The sequence below is a fragment of the Aethalodelphis obliquidens genome, unplaced genomic scaffold (assembly GCF_003676395.1).
Source record: "Aethalodelphis obliquidens isolate GAN/ISIS:26980383/991018 unplaced genomic scaffold, ASM367639v1 scaffold150, whole genome shotgun sequence".
Taxonomy (NCBI): Eukaryota; Metazoa; Chordata; class Mammalia; order Artiodactyla; family Delphinidae; genus Aethalodelphis; species Aethalodelphis obliquidens.
In genome coordinates this window covers 64,253-81,236 of record NW_020838094.1, presented here as the reverse complement: position 1 = coordinate 81,236, position 16,984 = coordinate 64,253, and the positions used below count along the sequence as shown (strand labels likewise).

The window sequence follows — 16,984 nt, the reverse complement described above, 5'->3', positions numbered from 1 at the left end:
ATGCCCAACATTCAGCTGCTTTTGCTACAAAAGTATTTGTAGCAAAAATAAACTGTTAAATTGGCTACCCCCTCAACCACCTACAATTTTAAGTATGTACTACAAGCAGCTATACAAACTCAGGTATGAACCTGCAGCCCAGCTTCATGTCACCTACGAAGTCCAGGAAACCTCAAACCTTTAAATTTGGATTACAGTGATCTAGACTGGTAGCACCTCCAGATGTCTAGGAAGAAAAATATCTAAAATCATTTCTGAAAAGGTCATCACCTCGGCTTCAAATCAACCATATGTGTATTTTTCAAATATAATGACAAGCACATAATCAAAGGTAATCAGATACAAAAGTAAATAAGACATCATGAACAGCAACAAGCAAACAAAACTACAAAACAGAAACAGACTCTCAAAGACCTCACATTTTGGGATTACTCAACAGACTTTAAAATTAGCATGTTTATTACTTTGTTGCAAGATATATAAAACGAACTTGAAACTTTGTAGCAGATTAAAAGAACAAAAAGAAATCCTAGAAGAGAAAAAATGCATTAACTTTAAATTAGAAACTCAATGGATATGTTTAACAAGATTAGACACAGCTTAAAGAGAATAACTGAACTGAAAAGTTGGTCAAAAGAAGTCATCCAGAATGCAGCATAGAGAGACAAAAAGACAGAATATAAGAGAAAAAGTAAGAAACACAGAGGGTCCAGTAAGAAAGTCTGACAATTAAACTTGTCCAGTAATGAGAATGAGGCAGAGACAATATTTCAGGAGCCAATGGCTGAGAATGTACTAGAACCAATGACAGACATCAATGCAGAGATTAAAGCAGCCTAACAACTTTTAAGCAGTATAAAAAGAAATCCACATTCACAATTAAAATTATAGAGAACCAAAGAAAAATACCTATAAACAGCCAGAGAAATACAGATTGCTTTCAAAAGAACAACAGTTAGACTGTTTCATAATTGTAACAACTGAACCCAGACAAGGAGCATGCTATTCTATCATCAATATAATGAGAAAAGCAAAACAAATGCCAATCTAAAATTCTATACCCAGTTAAAATGTCCTTTGAGGACAAAGGCAAATATAACATTTTTGACCTAGCAAAAACTAGGTTACTAACTTACAGTAATGAGTTTACTAACTTATAGACCCCAATTAATAAAATATAAAAAATATACTTCCAGGAGAAGGAAAATAATCCAGATGTAATTAAGGTTCAAGATGCAAAACAGAATAAAGAGCAAAGAAAATGGTAAATATAAATGAACAGGGATGCTACAAAACCAAAATAATGGGTCTTATAGGTTTTATTTTCAATTATACAGAATTAAAATACTTAATAATATTAGCATAAATGAGGTAAATGACTATAAAGCGTTAAATTCATTTACCTCATTTATGCTAATATTATCCTAGATGAGAGTAAAGATATTATTAGACTTTGATAAGTTTGCATGTAATGCCATGGTAACCAAAAATGACAGGAATAGAGTAGAATACTTCTAATATAATAGGAGAAAAATTAGCCTAACTATTCAATGCAAAAGAAGGCAAAAAGGAATAAAATGACAACTGAGAACTGTGGTACACAGAACAAAATAATGAGGTAACTGAATTCACGTAGACTTAATACACCAGTTAAAAGGCAAAAAGTATACCACTCTAAAACCAAATTTTAGACAGAAACTGAACCACAGCATTTGGAACCACAGGATCTCTTATACATTGCTGGTAGAAATCTAAATTAGTATAATCACTTTGCAAAACAATTTAGCAAAATCTGGTTAAACTGAACTTTTGAATACCTATGATCCAGCAGTGTTTAACCACCAAAGAAAATCAAGCATGTGAACGCCAGGACATGTACAAGAATGTTTATAGCAGCACTGTATAGACAATGGAACAACTGGAAACAAATGTTCACTACCAGGAGAACAGAAAAATAACTTGTGTTAAAAGTACATAATAGAAAAAAAAGCTTGAAGCCCCAGAAGACAACAGAACATTATACATGTTATATACTCTTTTTTAGAAGTTCAAAAATAATCAGAATTAAATAACATAGATATATCTTTGTGTGTGTATACATATAATAATGTGAGCTAGAACTAGAAAATAATCAAGTAAATGATAAATAAATAAATTCAGAACTGTGGTTGTCTTTGTGGGGGAGACAGGGAAAGAGTAGGCAAAGAGGACACAGATAGAAATAAATTGTTGTTGGGTTAAGCATGGGTTCACAGGTGTTCCAAACATCCTTAAAAAATATGTTATAGAAATAAATTTTAAAAACAAAGAAGGATAAAACATAAAATAAGGGGGAATGAATGTTTCATTCCATGAGTGAAACAATGAAATCTATGTATCATGAAAAAAGAGTTATGATTAATCTAATTCTATGCACCTGAAGTCCTATGAATTATAAAAAAGGGGGGCAGGATAGAGCAACTGTATTCTAACTTTAGACAGTTTATCTCCACAGGTTCTTCAAAAAATGAAATTAAAATGTATCCATAGAAAAATTACTTCCAATCTATCTCCTAACACATAATTTTTAAGGTTTAGAAAAAATGTGTCATCTAAGCTAGTGGCATTTGAACTCTACTTCCTGTACTGAAAAAACAGAAAAGTAAATGAAGGACACCAAATATCTCAAGCAGAAAATCATCAAAGTTTTCAGAAAAATCTTCCTTAAATAACAAATTTCACAGGATACAGAGATACAGAAATTTTCTTTAAAGAAAAAGGAATACAAATCAATATTAGAACTGTTTAATAATTTGTCATATGCACCACCGAAATATGGTACAATAGCAAAACACCAGAGTCAGTATATTTTAAATAAAGTTTCTCTGATCCTGGGTGTGCCAGTTATTTATCCATTGTCTTAGCCCCACTTTTTCCCTATTATACTCTGTCAGACCAAGGCTGAGAGCTTACAGATATTTTTCTAACTCCCCTTTGCCCATGGATTTCTTCACAGTTTTTGCCAGTGGGAAACAATAGGGTTGGGGTAGTGCTGGTGAACACTACACCAATAACTTCAGAGCTGTCTTCATTCTGTCAAAGGGGCAGCAATGCTTCTTCTCCTCTGCTGCCCCCTGCTTCGTCCTCACCCTCCAGACCTCTGACCTCCCCTAAAACAATTCTACACTCAACATGACCCAAACATGCATTCACTTATGCAGGTGATGCAATCTAGGAATAAGAGATAACCTCTTTAATTTGGCAAAACCATATCCATGTATGAATGACAGAACTTGGATTTACTGAACTGCACATTAAAATAAAGATCTAATGGAATTTCTGGCAGTACGAGAGACTGTTTCTGGGTAATAGAGCCATGATGCAGGAAGTTCCTCTAAAAATTTTCAATCTGTGCTTTTTAAAACTTTCCTACTTTTTCCTATTTAAAAAAAAAGAAATAGTAAAGTTTTATTAAACAAGTACGTAAAACAAAACAAGTCAATAAATTTTTTTTTACAAAGCTAAGGACTAAACCTTCACAAAATAAAGCAGCTGAAAACAGCAACGTTCCAAACTTATGATAAATTCAAAAAAATTAAAATAAAGTATATAATTTTACTACAAAAGACAATAACTGTTACCATAATAAAGTAAACCTAATCATAAAAAGTATATTAAATATCTCAGATAAGATCAAAGCTTTCATTTTAAATATCTTTCTATACTAAAAACTTCAAGAAAGATATTATCTTTTTTCTTGAGAAGGAATACAGTAAACATAAAATACAATGGCATTTGCTTATCACTTAAAAAAGAAATTTAGAAACTTCAGAGAACTGAATTGACTTCCAGTACAATGAAGCTAATAAATATCTGTGTGTGTATATATATTACATTCAAACATACACACATATACAGCTGTTCTTCTCCACTTCTACCTAAAGTATCACTGATATGACAGAAAAAATATGAAATCAATTTATAGCATTCACTATTTACTTGGAAGAACAGTGAAACACTTCTGGATGATACAGAGCAGATAGGAAAACGCTGAAAATGAACCCTAAACGAGTTGAAGAAAATAGTCACATGTTAAGGTGAAAAAGATCTTTGAAGTAAATTTTTCAGAATCCAAGGAAAAAACAAAAAAACAGAACTGGAGGAGGAGGAAGAACATCCATAACTGAATAGGTCATTAAAAGGTTACAAAATAAGCCCCTGCTATCTTGCTCTCAAAGCTGCTGACCTCTATATTTGTCCCCAAGATAACAATCACAAGCATAGTTCTCTGAAGTGGGGCTTGTAAGTGGGATACGTGCAGAACTGAATGGGGGTGGGATTCAAAACTTAGTTTCCCAGGTCACTTATGGCTGCCAAGAGTGCCACAAAACCTTACAATCACTTGAGAAACTACTTCAGCACTACAGAGGAAATCCCAGAGCACCCAGACTTCCAGAACTCCTACAAGCAGTGCTTGTATTCGGTACTACAGAACAGGGATTTCCACCTGGGCTGGAGAATGACACTCTATAAGCTACCTGAGGTGTCTAGAACATGGGTGGCAAATTGGTAAAATGATATGCTTTCTGACTCATATTTTCCAAAGTGAGCTGGCTGTCATGTGTAGATTTCAGGATATTTCACCAAACTCCATATGGTTTTCTAGTATTTCATAGGAAGTCAGAAGATTTCAAAACATGGGGCCTGAACTGCCATGTCATCGACTGGCTAAGTAGATAGTGGCTGCTGCAGTAGAAAGAGCATGTATTCCACCGATAACACCAACCCATTCTTACCCCCACTTCTCACGTTTACTACACTTGCATAGCCCCAGAAGACATTTGTTTTCACAATCCCTGACCTACCCCCTCATCTGTAAATATAAATATGTATAAAATTCAACAAAAGAAGTTGAAAAAAACACTGGAAGGCACAAAAAAGAACATAGAAAGGAAAAGATAATCTACCTCACTGCCAAATAACCAAATCATGGTAGGAAACAGAAGAAAGCTTTAAAATAAGTATAAGTGTCCTCCAAAAGTTTCAAGAGGATGCCACATGCATTAAAAACAATGTGTTACACAAGGACCAGCACCAAACAAAGCAAAACAAGTAAGGAAAGTCTTCAAGAATTGATTAGAAGATAATATAGAAAGAGGAAGAAGAGCACCAGAATGGAAATATAATAGGGTAAATCTAACTGAATACTGACTGTATAAAATATAACAATGTATTATATTGTTTAAAAAATATATAATTTAGCTGCACAACAATAATGGAGGTAGAAGAGAAACACATCTCTCTCAACATATGGCAGAACAGGTAGACGAAAACTTCAGTGATTATATAAAAGGCATCAAACATAATTAACTCAAAATAGTTAACACTTAAAACACTATTCCAACCACAAAATACTTGCTCTCTTTAGATCACATGGAACATTTATCAGAATTAACCATATACTAGAATATAAAGCAAACTTCAACAAATTTCAAAGAACCGAAACAATTCATCACAATATGTTCTCTAATAACGCAAGCTAGAAAAATCCCAAATGTTTAGAAATTAGAAAATACACTTCCAATAATCCGTGATTCAAAGAAGTTATAAGAAATATTAGAAAAAAGAATGAACAAAATGATAATAAAGATATAATAAATTAAACCTCATGAGTTATATGTATATCAATATTAATGCTTGAAAGGAATTTAGTTTTAAATACATGTAACTGAAAACCAAAAAAGGGCTGAAATCAATGTTCTAAGCTTCTTTATGAAGAAGCTAGGAAAAGAACAGCAAATCCAACCCAAAGAAATAAGGAAATGAGGTAATGTTTTAAAAAAGAGAAATCAGGGGCTTCCCTGGTGGCGCAGTGGTTGAGAGTCCACCTGCCGATGCAGGGGACATGGGTTCGTGCCCCGGTCCAGGAAGATCCCACATGCCGTGGAGCGGCTGGGCCCGTAAGCCATGGCTGCTGAGCCTGCGCGTCCAGCGCCTGTGCTCCGCAACGGGAGAGGCCACAACAGTGAGAGGCCTGTGTACTGCCAAAATAAATAAATAAATAAATAAAATAAAAAAGAGAAATCGATGAAATAAAATCCAAACATTCAATAATGGAAATCAACAAAGCCAAAAATAACTTCTTTGAAAGCTTAGTAAAAGTGATAAACTATCAATAAGATTAACCAAGGGAAAAAACACAAATTACTAATAACAAGAATGAAGATTACGTACAGCAAAGGAAACCATCAACAAAATGAAAAGGCAACCTACTAACTAGGAGAAAATATGTGCAAATCATGTACCTATAATAGGTTAATATCCAAAATATATAAATAACTCATACAACTCAATAGCAAAAAACAGTGTGACTAAAAAATGGGCAGAAGATCTGAACAGACATTTTTCCAAAGAAGACATACTGATGGCCAACAGGTACATGAAAGATGCTTAATATCACTAATCACCAGGGAAATGCAAATCAAAACCACAATGAGATATATCATCTAACACCTGTTAGAATGGCTATTATCAAAAAGACAAGAAATAACAAGTGCTGGCGAGGATGTGGGAAAAGGGGAACCCTTGTGCACTGTTGGTGAGAATGTAAATTGGTGCAGCAACTACTGGAGGACAGTATGGAGGTTCCTCAAAAAATTGGGCTACCATATGATCCAGGAGTTCCACTTCTGGGTATTTAGCTGAAGAAAACAAAAACACTAATTTGAAAAGATTTATGCACCTCTGTGTTCATCACGTCATTATTTACAGTAGGCAAGATATGGAAGCAACTGAAATGGTCATCAATGGATGAAGAAGATGTGCTGTGTATGTATGTGTGTATATATACACACATATATATGAACATTAATTAGTCGGCTATAAAAAAAGAATGGAGGGCTTCCCTGGTGGCGCAGTGGTTGAGAGTCTGCCTGCTGATGCAGGGGACACGGGTTCGTGCCCCAGTCCAGGAAGATCCCACATGCCGCGGAGCGGCTAGGCCCGTGAGCCATGGCCGCTGAGCCTGCGCGTCTGGAGCCTATGCTCCGCAACGGGAGAGGCCACAACAGTGAGAGGCCCGCGTACCGCCAAAAAAAAAAAAAAAAAAAGAATGGAATCTTGGTGACAACATGGAAGGAACTTGAGGGCATTATGCTAAGTGAAATAAGTCAGACAGAGAAAGACAAATACTGTATAATTTCACCTATATGTAGAATCTAAAAAAACAAAAGCAAAAAACCAAGCTCATAGATTTGTGGCTGCCAGAGGCAAGGGGGCAGGGAGTAGGCAAATTAATGAAGGGGGTCAAAAGGTACAAACTTCCAATTATAAAACACATAAGTCATGGACCTAGAGACCGTCATACAGAGTAAAGTAAGTCGGAAAGAGAAAGACAAATATCGTATGATATTGCTTATATGTGGAATCTAGATAAATGGCACAGATGGACCTAATTGAAAAGCAGAAACAGATGTAGAGAACAAATGTATGGATACCAAGGGGGGAGGGGGATGAACTGGGAGCTTGGGATTGACATATATACACTACTATGTATAAAATGGATAACTAGTGAGAACCTACTGTATAGCACAGGGAACTCTACTCTGTGCTCTGTGGTGACCTAAATGGGAAGGAAATCCAAAAAAGAAGGGATATATGTATACATTGAGCTGATTCACTTTGCTGTGCAGCAGAAACTAATGCAACATTGTAAATCAACTATACTCGGATAAAAATTAATAATAAAAAAGACAAAAAAAACCCTAAACAAATAAGTCATAGAGATGTAGTGTACAGCATGCTGATTTTAGTTAACAATACTGTATTGCATATTTGAAAAGTGCTAAGCAGGTATATCTTAAAATTAAGTTCTCATCACACACAAAATTTATAACTATGTATGGTGATGGAAGTTGACTAGATTTACTGTGGTGATCATTCTGCAATATATACAAACATCAAATCATTATGTTGTAAACCTGAAACTAATGTTATACATCAATTAGACCTCAATTTTAAAAAAAAGTAGGGGCTTCCCTGGTGACGCAGTGGTTGAGTCCACCTGCCGATGCAGGGGACACGGGTTCGTGCCCTGGTCTGGGAAGATCCCACATGCCACGGAGTGGCTGGGTCCATGAGCCATGACCGCTGAGCCTGAGCGTCTGAAGCCTGTGCTCCGCAACGGGAGAGGCCACAACGGTGAGAAGCCCGCGTACCGCAAAAAAAAAAAAAAAAAAAAAAAAAAGGAAAGAAGATATTATGAACTTTTTGCTAATAAACTAGACTCTTATACGTTTAGTGAAAAAATTCTTTGAAAAACAGAACTTACCAAAACAGACACTAGAAAATATACATAATCTGAATAGTCACATCTCATTAAAAAAATGAAATGTTATTAAAAATCTTTGCTAAAATAAACAAAAGAACAAAAAACTTCAGTCTCACCAAATTCTTCCAAACATTTAAAGAAGAAATATCAGCAATCTCACTCAAACTTTCCCAGAGAATGAGGAGACCCTTTCCAAATTAATTTTTATAAGGCCAACAAAACCTTAATACTAAAACATGATGAGGACATTACAAGAAAAGAAAATTACACTCCAATCTCTATTGTGCCCATAATTACAAAGACACGAACAAAATACTAGTAAATCATATCCAGTGATGGTTTTTAAAATTATATATTTCTCATAACTGAGTGGAATTTACTACAAGAATACAAGGGTGGCTTAATATTCAAAAATCAATATAACTGACCACATTACCAGAATAAAGGGGAAAATCTAATTGTCTGGTTATATGCAGAAACTTCATCTGATAAAAGTTAACACCCATTCATTATAACAATAAGCAAAACAGAAACAGAAGGGAACTTCCTTTCTCTGATAACGAGTGTCTATAAAAACAATCTACAGCAAACATCATACTTAGTGGTGAATTTTAGAATATCAAATCATTTATGAGATAAGGACACCCGCTATGACTGCTTCTATTCAACCTTACACTGGATGTCATAATCAATACAACAAAGAAAGAAAAAGAAATAAAAATAAAAAGGATTGGAATGAGTTAAAAACTGTCATTATTTACAAAAGATATGAATGTGTATAAAACCTACAGATAAACTATAAGGATTAATAAGTGAATCTAGAAAAATTACTAAACACAAGGTCAGGACACAAAAACAAATTGTTTTATGTACCATCAACAATTAGAAAATTAACCTTTAAAACTACATTATTTACTATAGCATCAAAACCCAAATACCTAGGAATAAATCTTGTGAAAAATTCATGCACTGAGAAATGTAAAACATTATTTAGAGAAAGTTTTAAAGACTGGATAAAAGGAGAATATACCATGTAGATTAGAAGACTCAATAGTGTAAAGATGTCAGTTCTCCCTCAATTAATCTGTAGTAATGCAATCACAATCAAAATTCCCAGCAAGATATTTTGTGAATATTGAAGAGCTGACTACAAAATGTATATGGATATAGAAAAGACCTACAATAGCCAAGGCAATCTTGAGAAAGAAGAACCAAGTTATGAAAGTTATATAAGATATCAAGATATTGCTATGGAAATCAACACAGCATAGTATCGACACAGGATACATACACAAATAGAATACAAAACCTAGAAACAAATCCACATGAATATGGCTGCCTGCTTTATGACAAAGTTGACACATACAGTGGGGAAAGAAAGATTTTTTAAATAAATGATGCTGGTTCAACTATATATGAACCAAAATGAATCTTGACCACTATAAAATACAGTGATTTTTTTCTAGATGTATGGTAGATCTGTGTGTGTAAAATAAACCAATAAAGCTCTGGGGAAGAAGAAAGTTTCTTTAGCAAGATTTTAAGAAAGCAACCAAACATAAGAAAAACATCAGTTAACTGAACTATGTAAAGATTATGAACTACTGTTCATAAAAAGACATTATTAAGAGAGTGAAAAGGCAATACAAGGAGGGAAAAGAAATATGATCAGATATTCACATGGCAAATAAATATACATAAAGGGGGTTAACTTCATTGATCATTAGGAAGATGCAAATTAAGGCCACACTGTACCCATCAGAATGACTAAAATGAAATACCAACTGTGAGTGAAGATGTAGAGCCTGGCTTGTTGGAGGGTAAATTGATTCAACCACTCTGGAAAACTTTTGGCAGTATATACCTAAATTGAACAAAACCCTCCGATTTTTCTCCTAAGTATGTATTACAAGAAACAAGAAAAAATGTTTACACCTTAACTGATAAGACATATACAAGAAATATCACAAAAGCAGTATTTGTAATAGGCAAACACAGTAAACCCAAATGTCCATCAACGATAGAACGGATTTCAGAGATTTGCTAAAAGGATTCACAGGACTCAGAAACTGTTATACTCACAGTTATAATTATAGCAAAAGGATATAGCTCAGAACTGCAAACTCACTATTCTTGCCTGAAGTTCAGTAGCTTAATAAATAAATGCTTCTCAGTTTGTTGTGTGCCTTTGAATCCCAGAGCACTGAAATGGTTGTTTTTGACTGTTTTGTCCAGCTTTATTAGGACAGAATTTGTTGACCTCCTGTAATATCAAAAGTCAAAAGTCTGACAGTAATTTTTGAGGGAAAAAAAAAGATGAACTTTGCTTCCAAGACCTGTGAAACATTATGAAGTATAATGAGAGTCCCAAAAGAGAAGGAGAGAAAGGGGAGCAAAAATATTAAAAAATATAATGGCCAAAAACTTCCCAAATTTGATTAAAAATGTTAATCTACAGACCCCGGAAGCCAAACAAACCCCAAGTAAAAGTAACACAAAAAGGGAATTCCCTAGCAGTCCAGTGGTTAGGACTCAGCATTCATTGCCGAGGGGGCAAGTTCAATCCCTGGTCAGGGAACTAAGATCCCACAAACTGCAGGGCATGGCCAAAAAAAATGTAACACAGAAAGATCCACACCTAGACACATTATAGCATAGTCAAACTGTTGAAAGACAAAGAGAAAATCTCTAAAGCGGCAAGAAAAAGGGAATGAATTACCGTTTACATCAGGGACTGACAGACTTATTCCATAAAGGAACATACAGTACATAGTAAATATTTCAGGTAAGGTTGTCTGTGGTGCAACTACTCAACTCTGCCATTGTAGAACAAAAGCTGTCACATTCAATGGGCATTGTCATGGTCCAACAGAATTTTACATTTGAATTTCATATAATTTTCATGTGTCACCAAATACCTTCTTTTGATATTTTCCAACCTTTTAAAAATGTAAAAAACATTCTTAGTATACAGACCACATAAAAACACGCAGTAGGCCAGATTAGGCCTGTGGGCCATAGTTTGCAGACCCCCTGACATCAAGAGAACAATAATACTTATTAACAGCTGACTTTCTGTCAGATACAATGGATGCCAGACAATATAATGACATATTAAAATGCTGAAAAATCTATGAAAAAAACAGAATGCACACTAAATATTTTATATACCAAATTTTAAGCCGAAGAGACCCACCAACAGTTTCCTTGTATTTCCATGTCAACTCTTCTTATAACTGTATTAATTAGGTAAGTTGGAAATCAGCATTGTTTTTTTTAAGCATTCACAAGTTTATAGATATAAAAGCATGCTACAGATTACAACATACAACACACAAAAATAGGTCAGAAATAAATGCCAAACAAAGGTCACTGTGTCTAATTAATACTCATGATATCATAACGGTCAGCTTGGCAAAAGAAGGCAAAGATTTAACACACTGTCATCATATATTATGGATACCTTTAGTGAATGCTACTTATTTTAATAATTATATGACACACAAGAGGGTAGGTTCTGGGTACTTTGGTCAAAACACTATTAGGAACCTGTCAAAACCATAAAAATGAGCCTGGAAAATCTTATGAATCCAGAAAGCAAACAGTGTCCATGTGACTATAGTTAGAACTTCCTTTTCATGTGCAGAGCAAATCATGCCTCAAAGTGCCTGTGTATTATGCCCAAAATGCCTGACAAACAGCTCTATCCATTCCATCCACCTCAACTCCCAAGAGGAAACACTGATTAAAGCAAAGGAAGCAGAAGCGCTGGACTGTGGAGCAAATAAGGGGCTGATGAGATAGAATATATGTTTGTTAAATGAAAACATATTTTGAGAGTAAGTAAGAAGGGATAGGAAAACTGAATGCAGCAGGGAAGTGTTTAAAGAGAATTCTTTGGATTATTAGATCACCATACAGACAGAAGATGGTATAGTAAGGAATATTGAGTCCTTGAATCTCTATCAGGATTCCAGGAAGGTGAGCTTATAAAAGAAAATCTGCAAATTGCAAAACTAAAATTCTTCACTCACAAGAATATTAAGTATATCTTTATTGAAATAAGTGTTCTATTTAAATATACCTAAAGACTTTTAAATAAATTTAATCAGATTACTTTATTTATATTAAAATGAGATCAGGCCCTCTAAAAGGATGCACATTTTGAGTAGAGGGTAGAATGTCAGGCAGGGATGTAAGACAAGAGAAAGGTCATTTTTATGTACGAAGAACTAATAGTACTACTAGAAGGTTAAGGTCACTGTGTAAGGCCAACTTTGTGGTTTTGCTTCAGTGTATTAGGGGTGGAGACCTTTCTGATGGTGCTTAATTAGCAAACTAAAGTTGTAATCTATGACATGGCCACATGAGACAGGCAACAAATCTCAGAGAAAATGACTAAGAAGAAGAAATTGTTCTACACTACTTCAAACAGAGGGTCCTAATGAATGCTAGGATGCAGAGATAGTCAGATTGGACAATATATGAATATGTATGTACTGTTTTATATTTCCAAATCCTCATCTCAAGACTGTATTTTCTTGCTTTGGAAACAGGACAGAGTGCTGCCCACTAGCTACAGCAAGGGGGGAAAAAAAGAGATCTTTCTTTTCAAAAGGAGGAGTGAACCAGTCCCCCCATGTCAAAAAAGAAAGAGAGTTAAACTGTGGTGTAAAATCTGGGGGAGATAGGAAAGTAAAGGACATTTAGCTTAATTTAGCAACACCAAGAGCTTAGAGAAAGAGAATAAGCACATCTATTAACTCAACAACACTTCTTCTATGACACTGTAGAGTGACGCTAGTAACTCTGTATTCCTCACATAAATGTTCTTTTTAACCAAATCTTTGCAAGAAGCAAAATTGCTCAGAAACTGCAAAGAGGCAGTAAAGCAGCACTTAAGCTGGTTTCTAAGACTGCACTGCAGGGTCTAACAGGGACACAGTAACCCTAAGAAAATTATCTGCTTTGGGCAGTAAGAAGGAAGAAGGTACATTAATTAGTCCATTAACTTATTAATTAAATTTAAAAGGGATCTGATAATCTGGTCTAGGGTCAAAAAGGCCCAAGAATTTTAACCATCTGGAAGGAGGTTTTAGAATTTCTCACATGGTATCAAAAACACTACAACATTCTTCATTTCAATTTGAATTCTTACCAAATGAAGAATGATTACAGAATTACTTCTACATTTAGCAATTATAGGCAACGGGTTGCATCAGAAAAATACTAGTTTGAAACGCTTAACTTTGTAAGCTAAAGAAACTGTGGGGAAAAATTCAGAGAACTAGGGCCAAAAATTAAAAATTAATGAAAAATTATTTTTATATGGGCTTCCCTGGTGGCGCAGTGGTTGAGAGTCCGCCTGCCGATGCAGGGGACACGGGTTCGTGCCCTGGTCTGGGAAGATCCCACATGCTGCGGAGCGGCTGGGCCCGTGAGCCGTGGCCGCTGAGCCTACGCGTCCGGAGCCTGTGCTCCGCAATGGGAGAGGCCACAACAGTGAGAGGCCCGCGTACCGGGGGGAAAAAAAAATTATTATAACAGTTTATTAAAATGAGCAGCATGGTGTGTCTATATTTACACTAAAAATATGTCTTGGAGAAGCAATAACTTGACAACACATTATGTGTGTGCCCACAACACATACATTTGTTCAAAGAAAATACACGTTGAGCATCAACTGTGTTCCAGGCAGCCCTAGGCACTAGAGACTGTGATTCACACAGCACGCAGGATTTCGTGAAACTTAAAATGGAGACCACTTATCCCCCATTAACTAATAACCAGTTACCTCCTGCAGTAAAGCATTATGAAGAAAAAGGAAATGCAATGAAAAAGAATAAAATAGAGGATAAAAACACAGGCAGTTTTTTAACCTGTTCCATCCAAAATGTAATTTTAACTGTGCCAAAAGAATTAAAAACTTTAAAAAGGGTATAGCAAAGTCATATGTAAGGCTAATAGTCATCCTCTAAAGTTCTCTATTTTCTAAACCTAACTTGGGAACAAAGTTTATCTGAACCCAAAGGGATTCTCTGGTAAGGCTGGTGATTGGGAAGGGTTAACCAAAGATTTTTTTTTTTTTTTTTTTGCAGTACGCAGGCCCCTCACTGTTGTGGCCTCTCCCGTTGCGGAGCACAGGCTCCGGACGCGCAGGCTCAGCGGCCACGACTCACGGGCCCAGCCGCTCCGCGGCATGTGGGATCTTCCCGGACCGGGGCACGAACCCGTGTCCCCTGCATCGGCAAGCGGACTCTCAACCACAGTGCCACCAGGGAAGCCCTAACCAACGATTTTTAAAAAACAATTTAAGTCAACTGAACTGTAAGGCCAATTAAAAAATACCTTTACTAAAACTAAGTGTTAAGTAGTTACTAGGCACCTAAAATCTGCACCCCAATCTTTTCTTCAGCATCTCCCTTCCCTCTAACCACACTATATATCAAACATCCAAGTTCTTACTAAGAAATTCAATGGCTTCTACAAAGAAATGGCTGTAGGTCAGCTATCAAAAACGGAAATCGGGGCATTCTTACATTCATCACTGTCATTGTTAAACGGTACTTACTAATCTCCTGTTACTATGTTCTTAAGTCAAAGGTCATTACACCCATACAAAGGAAGTTACAAACTTCAACAAAGCTTTGCAATAATTTCTTAAAGACTTCTTAAAGATTTTCCTAGATATACAGACTGTAGTTCATTCACAGCACTCCCGAGATTCTGGGAGTGGCCCTGCTACCCAGGAATATTTAATAAGCAGGTATTTAGTTGCAGGTGGTTCACAGTCTACACAGTGGAAACAACCCAATGGTAAACAGTCTTAAATTATTGTCAAGAGCTACTCTCAAATACATACCTAGACATATAGCTCTGGGGACATATGCTTAACAATGTCTCTGCTCTCATAAACAAGGACCTAGTTCAGCAATACTTACAGTTAACATTGGAGTTGTCAATAGGCCCCATGCAAAGAATTCAAGGAAGATGACAAGAGCAGCATGGTGTACACTTGGTCGGCCAAAGCCTTGTAGCTAAAAAAGGAAGGAAATTATTATGAAAAATAGTAAACAGCTATAAGAAACTCATTATCCTAAAATGGTATCTAACATACACACACACACACACACACAAACTGTATAAAATAAACTTAGGACCTACCTATATTATTTAAGATAAAACTTAATTCTGTGGTATCTCTGATTTCTTCATCTTCCCTAATCATGGAAGGTGCCATTGATGAGACTTTCTACTTGTCCCATCAATGCAAATCACTGGAACTTTGGTAGGAAATCAACTGCTTCTTCAAGAGACTGGAGTTCCAGGACCTGAATATTCTGTCTAAACACATTAATTATGTGTTCCTTAGCAATTTGGCCTAAGCCTGAAGTTTCCCTTGCTACACAAGAGTGGTAGGCAGGGGATATGCTCAAAAGCTTCAGGGGCAGCACAGATGACGTAAAATTATAGGAGGTGGGGAAGAACAATAAGGACTAGGTCAAATCTGAAAACACACTTTGATACCTCAAGGTGTCAAAATCCAGCTTTCTGTTTCTGTTTTGTTTGAAAAACTGTGCCTATTCTGCTAGTTTTCTGCAGTTTATGACTTCTGGAGATAAAAACCTAAAAGTCCACTCAATTTAATGTTCTTTGACTCTGTGCCAATGGTTTTTACAAAATCAAGTGCTGTACTAGCATTTTGTAATAACTGGAAGTGATACTTACAAAAGACTTTGCAAAATCCCCATTATTCCTAAGCTTATATTTTTAAGACTTCAAAAGGTAAAAGCACATCTGCATGGTTTAATTAGAATCTAATCATGAGGAAATGATCAAATTCAGATTGTGAGACATTCTACAAGACAACTGGCCTGGTCTCCTTAAAAATGTCAATGTCGGGGCTTCCCTGGTGGCGCAGTGGTTGAGAGTCCGCCTGCCGATGGAGGGGACATGGGTTCGTGCCCTGGTCCGGGAAGATCCCACATGCCGCGGAGTGGCTGGACCCGTGAGCCATGGCCACTGAGCCTGCGCGTCCGGAGCCTGTGCTCCGCAACGCGAGAGGCCACAACAGTGAGAGGCCCACGTACCACACACACACACACAAAAGTCAATGTCATAAAAGACCAAAGTAAAGGTAGGAGACTTGTACAAATTAAAGGAAACAAGAGTCATAGAAAACAAATGGGGGATACTGAACTGGATCCTGGATAAAAAGGAGACAAGAGGAAAAAATTTCAATATGTACTATATATTAGATAATCATTTGGCATTGAGACAGGAAGGGGGCAGGGCACAACCTTTAAAAGAATGACATGGCCTGAGGACACGATAAACTGGTTAGAACCAACTAGGTTCAAGATGGCGCACAAGTCGACTTCCACTAGACCTTGAGCCTCAGTATATGCTCACTGTAACACATCAGCACACTAAATGACACACCCACAGGTGCCATAACAGTTCCAAGGCTGACCATAAAAGGTCAACAAGTGGGAAATGGCCCAATTCCTGGAAATCCCCATCCCTTCCCCAAAATAGCTGGAATACTCCTCCCACTCATTAGGCTATGAAATTACCTACCCCTATAAAAACTGACAACCCCGTACCCTGGTGCCTCTCTCACCTTCTGAGATGGTCCACACTCTGTATATGGAGTGTGTTTCTACCTGAATAAAC

At 36.3% G+C, this 16,984-nt stretch overlaps 1 protein-coding gene across 3 annotated transcripts in view; it reads right to left on the bottom strand.

The window, feature by feature from the left end:
• SLC71A2 (solute carrier family 71 member 2) overlaps positions 1-16,984 on the bottom strand; it is an 81,417-nt gene that overhangs the window by 34,166 nt on the left and 30,267 nt on the right. For all 3 annotated transcript variants that reach the window (XR_003431335.1, XR_003431334.1, XM_027099927.1), the window contains exon 2: positions 15,250-15,345. Coding sequence is in view for 1 of the 3 variants with exons in the window: in XM_027099927.1 (XP_026955728.1) it covers positions 15,250-15,345 (96 nt within the window). In the remaining 2 variants the exon portion in view is untranslated. The remainder of the gene's footprint in view (positions 1-15,249; positions 15,346-16,984) is intronic.